Here is a 13,229-nt window from a genome sequence, read left to right as displayed (position 1 = left end):
GTAACTGAAGGATTTGTGTTTGTGAATTTTGAATCATTTGAGTCAATGATTCAGTTCTTCATTTATAAAGACATGCCCTGTGTCTCAATGTTCATACTATCAGCCTAAATAGTGTGTGAGATTAGAAGAAGTGTAGACAGGCATGTACTGGCCATCGGGACTACCGGGAGATTCCCGGTGGGCCGCGGTCTGGTTGGGCCGGTGCGTTATGTATTTTGTTTTTAAATCATTAATAATCGCAATTATATTCTTAATTATATTGTTGTATGGTACATTTCCGGTCGTATGTGTCTCTCCCATGAAGCTGCATGATGCTTTTTTTATTTATTTACGTTAGTCACAATAATTTATTTAAAACATAAAAAAAGCAGTTTAAAGAACAGATAAAACAACGCGTGCGCATGAGGCTGATGCGGCTGCGAGACGTGACGTGTTCACTGCTTATTGGCCAATCAGAATCAAATTCTAGCCTTGAAAAGCGGCCGCTTTACAACTGCAACGAAACTCAATATGTTAAATGATAAAATATCTAAGCGTAAAGGAGGGGCCGAACGTTGAGAGAGAAAAAACGACAAGAACTTGAGGCAGATGCCACCAAAGGTGTCAAGATATATAAATTATTTGCTGGAAGGCAAAAGACGTGAAGACGTCAGCAGGGCGGGACTTGACTGTTGAGGTGTATGGGGTGTGGTTTATGCATATGATTTGCAAACTAAGCAATCATCGTGTCGATCGTCGCGTACCTTGCCGTGACCAAAGACGTGTGATAAGAAGCGCGACACTTCTCGCGTGAGAACCTATGTGACGTCAAGCGCCTTGTCATTTTTAATATCTTTTTTTTCCATTTGTGTGTGTGATTTTGTCAAATGTCTTAAGTGCTGTAGTTAAGTTTTTTTTTTTTTCGTTTGTTTTTTGTTCGGAGCAAAAAGAAAGAAAAACCCTGCATGTTATAACAATTAGCTCCTCCAAATCCCCAAATATTTCATAATCTTCAGAATGCTGACGAAAATATGATGAGTGAAATTAAAATTAAACTGCAGTATATCTAATCAATGAACTTACAATGTTATTTAGAAGTGCACATGTAAAACAACAACCAGGAACAACCAATTCACAGCTTTCTTGTAAGCATCATATATAACTAATGGCACCAAGATAAGGACAGTATAAACCAAAAAGACAACATTTGTATAAATTTAAGTGTTATGTCCACCAGAAAATATAAATTGAAAAATGGCTTAATGCATTAATAGTTAAATCCAAAGGCCAAATTCGAAATTAACAATGGACCATGGGCCACGAGTAAACACTTCAATCATGTATGCACTGGAGAGAGAGCTGAAAGAATCACACAGTGTAGTACAGTATAGTAAGAGTACTTTATTACAATTACAGTGTTTTGAATTGATCTCACTAGTGTGCACTGGGCAGGGAGGTTGTCTGCACTGTAAATTATGAGTAAACCTTATTTAAAAAAAAAAAGCATGCAAACCGATTGCCTTGAAAAAAACAAGTAAAGTGAAATAAGAATAGTAATTTGTACTAACAAAGGTTTATTTATAAGTGTTGTAAACTTATAACTCAGAATCACTATTTTCAACAACTAAATTAAATACATTGTACTATGTACCTATTTCAAACAACTAATTTAAATTTAGCTAAATCAAGTAACATTTCCTGCAACTTGGAATTTCTAAGTTGTATTTACTTGAACAGAAATCTAGTTTTGACCAATTGCCTTTAAAAAAAAAAGTTACCATTAATCTAGCAACTTAAATACTTCAAAAATCTATTACAAATTCATGACAACAATGTTCTATTCTTCACTCACATAATTACCCTAAATCAAATGTAGTGACAATTCAAAGTTAAAGATGATATATTTTTTAACTCGTATTACAAAAATTTTGAAACAAAGAAAAAACAATCTGTTTTTAGTTATGTTAAACAATGGAGGTAGCGGTACAATGATTTTAAATACGGCAATGAGTTGGCCACACAAGTTGCCAATGTTTTTTTTTTCTGTCCCAAGTCAAGCATCATATTGTAGGTTTTCTTCACAGTATCAGGGTAACCCACATGTAGTGATGCAAACGTAGCACATGGTGGTCGGGAAGCAAATGTTGGAGGCAAACCCTGGAGACTATTCTTTGCAGTACTACCCTGAACAATGATGGCAGAAGACACTGGGTCAAGATTTGGAGAAGTACTTCGAAGTACATCGTCAGTGATAGTCAGCAAGCCAACAGATACTAGTGCCCAGACTGCATCAGCATCAGACACCTGTATAAAACCAAATAAAAACAATATTAGCATGGAAATGTGGATGATCAGTTTTCAGTGTTTTCTGTCTTGCCTACACTGCCATAACATTGGGTTAGTTCACCCAAACTTGAAATTCACATCATCATTTACTCACCCATGACTTTTAGTTATTTTCAGAACACAAATAAATACATTTTCAGTTAAATAAATGTCTGTCCTTTACTGAATGTCTATTTACCCAAAATTTTAGACACTTGATCATATAGCAATTACGTCTCTTTCGAAGATTTGAGCCTCTTTTCCACTGTCAGGCCAAACCATTCTTAATTCTCAATGCTTAACCATTCCATTCTGTGCTAATATGGATATGGTTTAATTTTTCACTGTTGGGCTGTTAACAGAGCTCTTTTGAATGCAACATAAATGTGTCAAGTCGTTGCCTTAGTAATGCAAAAGTTAAGATATCGAACCTGATGTAAAAAGCACCCACGTTACGAAAGATTAAATATTACTTTTAATTTTAATATTACCTAGTTTACTTAACTCAAATAGCATGTTGCCCAGCTGCAGAGAAACTGGTGGCTAGGCAAAAACAAACGACCAACCCTGAGCAGTGACTACCATCTAGGCTTTCTACAGCACGTTCAGATAAGAGTTCTGGATCAAGAACAGTTCACCAGTCCATGCCTAACAGAGTTCAAGTGGAAATATAACTGAAACGGCTCCTTACAATTCATTGAACAGTTTGGCCCAAAAAGTAGATTAATTGGCTCCATTCATATGGATTGATTTGATGGTTTCTTGGGTGTCAGAGATTTGGGTTAAATATCTTCATTCGTGTCATGAAGATGCACAGTTTTTTATGGAATCGATTGACAGGAGGGAGATTAAATGGCACATTTTTCATTTTTGATTGAACTAGGTATGTAATCAACATTAATATTTATAAATGTATCTCAGTAATATACCAGCAAATACACAGGCATGTTTTCTAAAATGGTGTCACTAACTATGAGAACTTACCAAGGTGGGTTAGTTGTAGAAGTATCCGGGGTGATCATGAAATAAAACAGGTAGGCATCAGATGGGTGTGTAGTTCTGTCAAATCTGCATTTTTAATTAGTTTAAAAAGAAAAACTAAGTTTAAGAAATGTAAAAATTACAATAGAAACATGTTTTTCAAAGTGTCAATAAAGAAGTCATTGAAGTCAATAAGCGCTGTTTATTTTAAATATTATTCATAAATATAATAAAACTATTAAACATTTAAGGTAGCATCATACATTTTATGGGTTCTAGGATGTGAAGTGTACTCTTAGATATGTGAAAAGAAACACAGTTACAAATACGGAAATACGGTTACAGGTATTCTGGAACTGCAATAAATTATCTGAAATTGCAAATAAAGCATAGCACATGATTGAGTCAAAAACTGCTCTACTGCTGTTGAAATATCTCACCTTTATTATACTGAGACCGGTGATCACAAGACCGCTGCTCAGAGAAGACAGAAGCTTTTTTCCTAAATATAAAAAAAAAATTCTTCATATAAAATCAAGTTCCACTAATGTTGTGAATTGTAGAACAAGGACACATTCATTTCTTGATATTTGCATTTTTAACAATAGAAATTCATTTTCTATACATCTCTATTTGTGGCATCAGTAATAAAACCAATTCAATAGCAGCATTTCTTCTGTTACAGTACTCGGTGTTTTTAACACAGCAAATAAATAATTACTGCAAAACAACGAGCTCATTCAGTTTAAACCTCATATGTCTGATCACGTAATGACTATGATTGTATTAAAATGATGAAAATACATTTGTAAACTGAAAAATGACTTTAACCTAAAAAGTGGCCAAAGCCTCACAGTGTTATAAAATTATAGAGGAAATTTTGCGAAAGATTACTGTTAACAATTAATACTATAAGTGGCACATAAAGATCATACTGACGACTTCTTGCATGTTCTTGAATTGTTCCTCGGAATTTACATGCTTTAATTTTTAACTAGTAAAACATTTTTCAATTTAAGAAATGAAATAAAAAAAAATTCTTTACAAGTTTTTACCTTTACCCAAATGTGCCACAAGTTGTGTATTTCTATTGAGAATGAGAAGTTGTCGTCATAGCACAAAGCCCCTCCCTCGATATCACAGTCTCCGCCACGTTGGAAGGATACCGGCGGCGAAACGGGACTGTTTAAATGTGTTGTTAAGAGGAGGTTCTCGCAATTCTGCACTGTTTTACCATGCCTGGAAGTTACTGCTGCAGTACCTCACACGATACATATGGAGAACATAGGAACAATGGAATACAGTTTTTTTAGGTTACACCAAGCGCAAAACAGCGGTATTTGGAGAAGCTCTCAAGCATACAAAATATCGACCCATACGAGCTCCCTGCAGCAGCACAGAGACCTGGACCATTTACCTCCATGCACACATATGGACATTGGGAATTATATTGTTTTTGGTTTAAGTTACTACACAATGCAGGAGTTTAAAAGCCACAAGTCTTTGGAAAGTTACGAGGCTTTCTGCTGTGGCTGGGTCCATCTACAGCAGGTGAAGAAAACAGTGTTGTACTGGCCAAAGTAAGTTTATTCACATGCGTTTTAGTGTATTGTAATTACATTGCATTTAGAATGCACTTCTTGACCAAAATGACAAAGTAATTAACTGCGACTGAACACTAGATTGTAACGAGATGTTCAATGTATACGAACGTTTCCAACATGTTTTGATGTAGGCTAAAGCTGTGTGTGTTTAGTTATGATTTGATTTTAACTCAATGACACATACTGTACCAGGTTTTTGTGTTGGTGGCTGCAAAGTGGACAAACCAGTTCTGGGTTAGCTAGGGTAGTTAAATATGTGATTGCTAGATGTAAATGTCCGGGTTAGATTGAAGCCATTAACAGCGTGAATGCAAAGTGACTTACATCGTAAACAATATAATTCCCAATGTCCATATGTGTGCACTGAGGTATATGGTTCAGGTCTCTGTGCCGCTGGAGGGAGCTCGTATGGGTCTGTATTTTGGATGCCTGAGAGCTTCTCCAAACACCGCTGTTTTGCGCTTGGTGTGAGCTTGTTCCTGTAAGGTCCACTTTCTTTCGCCTTATGTTTTTGCATTGCTTTACTTTCTTTTCTTTCGCGTATTCGTAGATCCGTCTCAATCTGTTCCGCCGACAAAATAAATAGGCAAAAATGAAAGCGCTCTGAAATGTTTAGTTGCGCCTCTGTGAAGTTCTGAAGCCATTGCCCCTGGCAACAGATAGCATATCCTTCCATCAGGGCCGACCGGCTCAGACCCCTCCCAAATCAACCCAAATCGGCACGTGACTTCTCATTCTCAATAGTTTTGCGTGATTTTTTTTCCCAAACCGGTTGAGCGCAAACCACGCCCCCTACGCGAAAACCCCACCACGCAGCCGTGACTCACGTCTCTAGCTCGATTTCATTGGTCAACTCTGTTACCTCACCTGAGAAGAAGTTTGGACGTCAATCAAAGTCGTTGATGGATCCGTCGCTGACTAACGGTAAACAGTTCTTTTCAATAACATTTTATTATTAGAAGTATTTGTAGGTCTCAATGTGAGTTTTTACATGTATTATTAAAGTTTTCATTTGAACTTTATCTTATTCATTAGGTTCGCTCTCAGGAGAGTGCGCATGTTTGGGCTGTGGTGAAGACCAAGCCGTACATCTGAAGGTAAAAATATGATTTCAGAAAAAAATAAAAATAAATAAACATTGTACATATTTATATATTTTACCAAAGTAAACTGTCTCTGATTTTACTCAATGACAATGATATTCGACTCACTCATTAAACGCTCAATACTGGCACCTACTGGCATCATAATTTCTTGTTTTTTTATATTATAAAAATATTTAAAATAATCTCATGATATTATTTAATACAGTTGTATTTTTCAGTGTAAATTATTACATTTTATAGGTATAGATAATCACATTATTATAAATTGTATTCATGGATCAAATGTAAGAATTTGAAATAAAAGTATTAATGAGATTAATGGGAAAATGCCCTCTATAAAAGGAAAAAAAATTAAATAAATACCCCTTGATAAAATTTAAAGGTCTCAGCTGATAGAAAACTGATAAAAATATTGCTTAAGAATAAATCATATTTGCAAACACATACACGCATGTTTGTTTTTGTGAAAAGTGTGTTCATCCCATAGGTGTAATGGTTTTTATTCTGCACAAACTGTATATTCTATGGCCCTACACCAACCCTACACCTAACCCTAACCCTCACAGGAAACTGTGCATTTTTACTTTCTCAAAAAAACTCATTCTGTATGATTTATAAGCGTTTTGAAAAATGGGGACATGGGTTATGTCCTCATAAGTCACCCTCTCCTTGTAATACCTGTGTCATACCCATGTCATTATACAGAGTTGTGTCCTGATATGACACAAAAACAAGAGCACACACACACACACACACACACACACACTACCAGTCAAAAATTTGTGATAATAATGAATTATTATTTTTCATTTTATTTATTTACTTATTTATTTTTACTGTTGTTTCTTATGCTCATCAAGGCTGCATTAATTTGATCAAAAAATACAGGGATTTTTTTTTATTGTTAAATATTATTATGGTGTAAAATAATTTTTTCTATGTTTTCTAAATCTAATTTATTCTTGTGATCAAAGCTGAATTTTCAGCATCATTACTCCAGTCTTCAGTGTAATTTCCTCAAAAAGATTATTCTAATGTGCTGATTTATTATCAATGTTGGAAATTGTTGTGCTACTTAATATTTTTTTGGAACCTGTGATAATTTTTCAGGATTCTTTGATGAATAAAAGGTTAAAAAGAAGAACATTTATTCAAAATATTAATCTTTTCTAACAATATACTCTGCAGTTCTAAAGTTTGGGCTCAGTATTTTTTTTTTTTTTTGAAAGAAATAAAAAAATGTATTCAGCAAGTTGTTTATTCAGTGTTAAATTAATACCAAGTGATAGCAAATATAAAAAATTTATAAAAGATTTATATTTTAAATAAATGCACTTATATACAGAAATAAATGACAGTTTAAAATGTATATTTAAGAAGGAAACTTTGTTTTATATTGTCATAACATTTTGCAAGATTATTGTTTTTTCCTGTATTTTTTATCATCAAATGCAGCCTTGATGAGCATAAGAGACTTATTTAAAAACATAAGTCTTACTGATACTAAAGTTTTGAATGGCCGTGTATACACACACACTACTGTGCAAAAGATTTTGGACACTAGTATTTTATTTTATTTTATTTGTTAAATAAACTTGGTTTACTGTTATGTGTCTAAACATTGGGCCATCTCAGTTATAATACTAATTGGTGAATTTTCTGTTTGGTGACTTCTTTTTACTTTTACAGAACTGGTTGCCTCCTGGGTATAAATATCACTTCTGCACATATCGTTTGTGCACTACAGAAGGCAACTCACACCTGGACCACACAAGTTTTGAGGCATCACTAAGAATTGCATTGACAGAAATTTGTGAAGTAAAGGAATGGGTGGGAAAGCTTAGTGAATCATCAGGAGTGAGTTGGAGAGTGGCAGTGACAAAACCAAATAAGGGACAACGTGTACTTTATAAGGTAATATCAAATAATTTAATTCATCTTTACACTATATAAGTGTAAGACCATTAGTTACACTGAAAATGACTTTACAGTAAATTTTGTTAACATACAGAATTGTACTGTGCAAAAGGCACATTAGATTCTTCCCCCAAATTTCAAGACCATTATTTATATATGTATTATATATATTTCACTTTATTCTGCCAGTAAGTAATATCAGTTAACACTGACTTTTACCATTAATTGAAATAGTCCAGTGAGATTTGTATCCCTGTGATGGACTTGCTATCTCTAGACTCCAGTATTTGTATAACCTTAGGACAAGTGAGATGGATTGATGGATTTTTGTATGCACAGGTGATCTGAAATCATATAGTTCACACATAGATCAAATCTCACCATCATCTAGTCCATCTGGGATTGCATAAAGAGGTGAAAAAATGGAGAGACACTAAAACCTGTGGCAAAATCTCCAATACACTTGGAGAAATATACCTGAAAATTTAAATGATAAAATCTAAAACATTAATAAAAAATGTATTCATGACATTATTTAATAAAAATACATAATTTAGAACACTATTTCTGAAAGCATCATCAATTTACAGCATATACATTACATATGCGAATACATTTTTCAATTTTTTTAGCTTTGCAGGTTGATTTATCCAAAGGTCTTGGAGATATTTGCACAGTATGTAGCCTGTCTTTTTTTGTTTCTTTATGGAATCCCTGTTGGACTGTTGAAACTGAGATCATATATCTGTGTAATCCATACTTTTTGCTGTTGGACTTGTTGCAATTTTCTCCCTGGAAGAAGAGATCTTATATGTCAATGAAATGTTTTCCTGGACAACTAAAGGAGTAATAATAAAAATAATTACAATTAATGGCAAAATGTAAGTTTGGACATAATTTTCTATTGCCAGAGTAATGTAAAATATATAAATAACTAAATAAAAAAATTAGCATGTCTAAGATTTGTGCATACTTCTATACATATTTAAACATTCATATTATGAATATCTTTAGGCTCATTACAGGTGCCAGCACAATGTTTATGTCCGATCAGACACGGCTAATCAAAGGCGGCTTTCAAAAAATACATGCTGTGAGGCAAAAATGGTTTGCACTCTGGTGAAGACTACAGACAAAAGGGGAGGAACTAGTAGGTGGGTTAGAAATGTCAAGATTGGATAAAATCAGTGCTTTTGCTTGCTTCTTTGTGTGATTTGTTTTTATTTTTCAGGAGCATTGATCCCCATATACCTACTTACCCTACTTCGGTGCGTTTGTACAATGTACACAATCATAACATCTTTGTTGCGGAGGCACTGAGGCACAAGGATGTAGGGGTCAAGGCAATTGAAACCCTGACACAGTTGTTTGAGGTTGGGCACAGTCCAACCTCAGCTCTGGCTGTACTTAAAAGTGACCTGTTGGCTGAGCATGGCAACAAATATGTATATGTCTCAGCCAACCGTGCCATTTGCCCAGACCTTCAGTTTTGCTACAGGTATGTGAAATTTCACTTGGTGCAAATCAGTTGCTTTGACGAACTTATTTAGTCAAGACAATTTTAATTTGCAGACTGTATCAGAAGTTGAAAAAGCAGGAGTTTGGAGAGCAAAGTGGGGAGGCAATGCTAGCGGCTTTGGAAAGACAGGTAGAATCGTACAATGCAGCCTGTAATGACACCTGCGCCAAGCTTAAAATATCTTCAGCAGGAACACCACTTGTAGCCATTTGTTCCCCATTGATGAAACAAACACACACTCTCTCAAATAGTGGAGAAATGTGTTTTATGGATTCATCTGGTAACATGGACCGGGAGAACTGCAGGGTGTTTCTCCTCCTCACACACACCTGTGCAGGTGGTCTTCCTCTTGGGATAGTGATAACACAGTCAGAAGATGAGAAGACAATTAGTGAGGGATTAGAGCTGCTGAAGTCCTTGCTGAAAAATGATGCCTTTGGAGGGCGAGGTGAGGCAGGCCCTCGTGTGTTTTTGACAGATGACTCAAAGGCTGAGAAGGGAGCTATAGCACAGGTCTTTCCTGAAGCCGCACAACTGCTCTGCATATTTCATCTTCTCCAAGCTGTGTGGAGGTGGTTGTGGAACAAAGAACATGAAGTTGAGATGAAGGACAGGCAGACAATGTTCAGCATAGTAAAAGACATGCTTTATGCCAGGGAGATGAGTACAGTTGAATTACTCTACCAGCAAGCCCTTGACAACCCTTTGACCACCAGGTAGAGAAAATAGTAGACAGCTAGAGGCAGCTTAAATATTTTAGTAGTACTTCTGATGCATTTACCCTCCCGAGACCTATCCTGAGGGTTTTATTGTATTGTTTTTATTCTTTACAATTTCTCTTTACCCATTACAGATACAGGAAATTCCTGACCTATCTACAGAATCTTTACAGTCGACGTGAGAGTTGGGCTCTCAGCTATAGGAGGGACTTGCCAACCCGTGGCAACCAAACCAATAACTATGTGGAGGCTGCAATGCGTGTCTTGAAAGACAAAATACTTCATAGGACAAAAGCATTCAACCTGCCTCAATTATTCAACCTTTTCATTACCCGACTAGAGATGTACTATGAAGCACGTGTGACAGACGTTGCTCTTGGCCATTGGGAGGCATTCCACCGGTCAAGATTTCTTGCTACACAAAGTAATATCAAAGCATCGGATATTTCTCAGGTAAAATGTAATTTTTAATTATGGATCATTAAAAAACGTGTGTTTTTAAGCCTTTTAAGTCTTGTTTTCATACTGTCATCATCAACTGGCAAAGTTAAACTTCAATACGAAATACGCGAGAATGCAGGTCCGTTCTGTGCATTTTTATAATTGAGAAACATCCAATATGTATGTATTTTTGTCTTTATGTCACTGTTAGGTTGGAGAAAAGAAATTTCAGGTGAGATCATCCACATTAGGGCACACATATACCGTGGACATGGAGCTGGAGCTCTGCACTTGTCCAGTTGGCCATAGTGGGGCACCATGCAAACACCAGGCAGCAGTAGTGCAAAATTACAACATCACCTCCATCAACTTTCTCCTCACAACAGCTGAAATGAGGGCTGAGCTGCTGAAAATAACAAAAGGTAAGTATTTCTTTGTACCATAGGTTGTCACACACACACTGACTAATGCTGTTTTTAAAAACTTTCTTCTTTAGATATTTTAACTATTAAATTATTATATTAATTATATGTCTTGTTCATCATCTTCACAGCCTCAGTTTCTCTTGACTTTCTAAACCCTTTACGGCAATATGCCAACGCCAAGCACATTAGCTCCAGGTAAGGAAGTTCAAGTGGGACAAAGAAACTTCATCAAACATGCTTAATTCTTAACAAAACAACTATTACAGCAGTGCAACATTGGTATACATTTTTTTAGACATGCCTCGGAAAACAAGAAACCTGCACTTCTGATCATCAGTAACATCTCAGTGCTGAAGATGATGGTCAGTATAAAGGGGGTGCTGGTTTTTTTAATGTATTTTCTTTTCTTTTCTTTCTTATGGTGGCATATTGAACAGAAACACTCTTGTAACATTTCAATTTGTCTATCTGTATCTTTTGAATTGTAGAGTCACATCAGCTGGACCTGTCTTCGACCAGCTCTACACAACTGCAACAAATATCACCTATGCAAGAGGACCCATACTCCAACCATCCCTGTTCAGGGTAACTCAGAGGGAGGTGAGTCAATTAAGCTTAAAGGTACATTAAAAATTCTGTATAGATGCTTATTTGGGCCCTAGCTTAAAGGGATCCTTAAAGGGATAGTTCACCTTAAAATGGTTATTGGTTGGTAATCAAACAGTTGCTGTAGTATATTTGCATTGTCATTTTTCCATGCTGTGCATATTTGGAACAACCTTATGCTGAGTAAATTATGTCAGATGTTTGATTTTTTTTTTTTTTACTTGCACACGTTGGCATAGTCTGCCGTTTGGTATTCTTGCTTTAACCTTTTTGGTCTTAAGTGCAAGCTTTTTAGTATTTTGAGGGAATCTACTACTAAACAATATTCTGTATTCAATTATAGGCCATTTATTTCTGTAAAAAAAGAAAATGATTAAAAAAACATTTTATACTTTTTTTTTTTAATCCAGTAAGTTAAAAGTAGGTAAATTAAAACAAAGGTATTTAAAATCCAATGAATGGAGGCAGATTAATAGAAAGAGATAAATGTAATCAAGTGCAATACTGTAGTATAACCAGATGACTGTATAGGCATATATTTAAACAGGACTGTGTGATTCCTGTTGTTGAGAACAGTGTTTTTCAGCTTTTAATAGGCATTTGTGGGTGTTTGTTGTTATATAATAGTTTTTTATTGTTGTCTCTTTAAACAGCATCTTTACCTCAGTCTCCTGTGAAACGGATGCTGAGACTGCTCAGTGAAATAGCTGAAAACCCAGACTACAGTAATGCCATGTCTAAAATGGCCAAGCAGCTTGAAAAGATGCAGCACAACCAGACCCAACTGATCTCGGCATTTTACTGCTTTGGTAAAGGGATGTCAGTATCAAAACGTGCAGCAGCGTTAAGACGAGCTGCTAGACGACCAGGTCCTATTATTGGCTGTCAGCCAACAGCAGTGGCCAGAAGAACAGCTAAGACTGGTTCTAGGCAGCGTTTGACAGCTGGACGCCCCAGAAAATGCAGTTCTGGTTCAGAGCATGACTACAGCAGATATACAGGGAAAAAGGCTGTCAGGGTTCGCCACAAATTGTCAGAATCTGTGGCAATGAATTACTCACATCAAGCATAAAATTATTTGTATGACGTGGGTGGGTTTGGGTGTGTGTGAGTGTGTGTGTGTGAGTGTGTTTAAAAATGGTTAGTAGATTATGGTTTAGTAGATTAGTTAATGCAAACATAGTATTATTTATGAAATTTAGATCCAGACTGCAGGTTATGTAGCCATTTTAAAATTTTTGGAAACTTGTTAAAAATATTAACTGCACAGAAAAAAAAATCAAAAGTTTTTATAGCAATTGTGAATTGCATGTAATGTTTTTGTGTGCCAGGACATTTTTGTATTTTATCTATGTAATTGATAAATAAAGCTTTCTATGGCCAGTCAGCAAGTTGATTATTACTAATCATCACGCAAAATGCAAACAAAGACATGCTTTTAAATCGTTGTTGGGTTACTTTGATGCCACTTTAAGTCAAAATGCACCTAAAGTCTTGAATTCTGGGCTAGGAATGCAGGTAAAAGGTCATATTGTTCGCTATATTAAATTAAAATTATATATATATATATCAGTATTAAGCTTCTCTGTGTTCCTGTTTTATAGCAG

General features: G+C 35.6%; 1 protein-coding gene and 1 long non-coding RNA gene across 2 annotated transcripts; one reads left to right on the top strand and one right to left on the bottom strand.

Moving 5' to 3' along the window:
- Nucleotides 1-1,864: 1,864 nt before the first annotated feature.
- LOC113039379 (uncharacterized) lies at nt 1,865-3,777 on the bottom strand. The gene is made up of 3 exons (XR_003274965.1): nt 3,726-3,777; nt 3,289-3,372; nt 1,865-2,283 (listed from the first exon to the last, which is right to left on the bottom strand). It is a non-coding gene; the product is annotated as an uncharacterized LOC113039379 (long non-coding RNA).
- Nucleotides 3,778-5,706: 1,929 nt separating this feature from the next.
- On the top strand, nt 5,707-11,215 carry LOC113040739 (uncharacterized). Its single transcript, XM_026198999.1, has 9 exons — nt 5,707-5,813; nt 5,925-5,986; nt 7,685-7,909; nt 8,927-9,066; nt 9,144-9,410; nt 9,485-10,147; nt 10,285-10,603; nt 10,803-11,013; nt 11,145-11,215. Exons 1-9 carry the CDS (start codon nt 5,792-5,794, stop codon nt 11,213-11,215), a joined length of 1,980 nt encoding a protein of 659 aa, XP_026054784.1. The 5' UTR covers nt 5,707-5,791.
- Nucleotides 11,216-13,229: the final 2,014 nt, after the last annotated feature.

The sequence above is a fragment of the Carassius auratus genome, chromosome 22, assembly GCF_003368295.1.
Source record: "Carassius auratus strain Wakin chromosome 22, ASM336829v1, whole genome shotgun sequence".
NCBI lineage: Eukaryota > Metazoa > Chordata > Actinopteri > Cypriniformes > Cyprinidae > Carassius > Carassius auratus.
Note: the sequence above shows the minus strand (reverse complement) of the source record. Positions and strands in the feature narration are given on the sequence as shown.

Bases quoted from the DNA above. Each gene is read 5' to 3' on its own strand.
- LOC113040739 (XM_026198999.1), top strand. From the start codon at position 5,792: ATGGATCCGTCGCTGACTAACG. The intron at 9,411-9,484 runs GTATGTGAAATT...TTTAATTTGCAG, and splicing joins GACCTTCAGTTTTGCTACAG to ACTGTATCAGAAGTTGAAAA. The intron at 10,148-10,284 runs GTAGAGAAAATA...TACCCATTACAG, and splicing joins GACAACCCTTTGACCACCAG to ATACAGGAAATTCCTGACCT.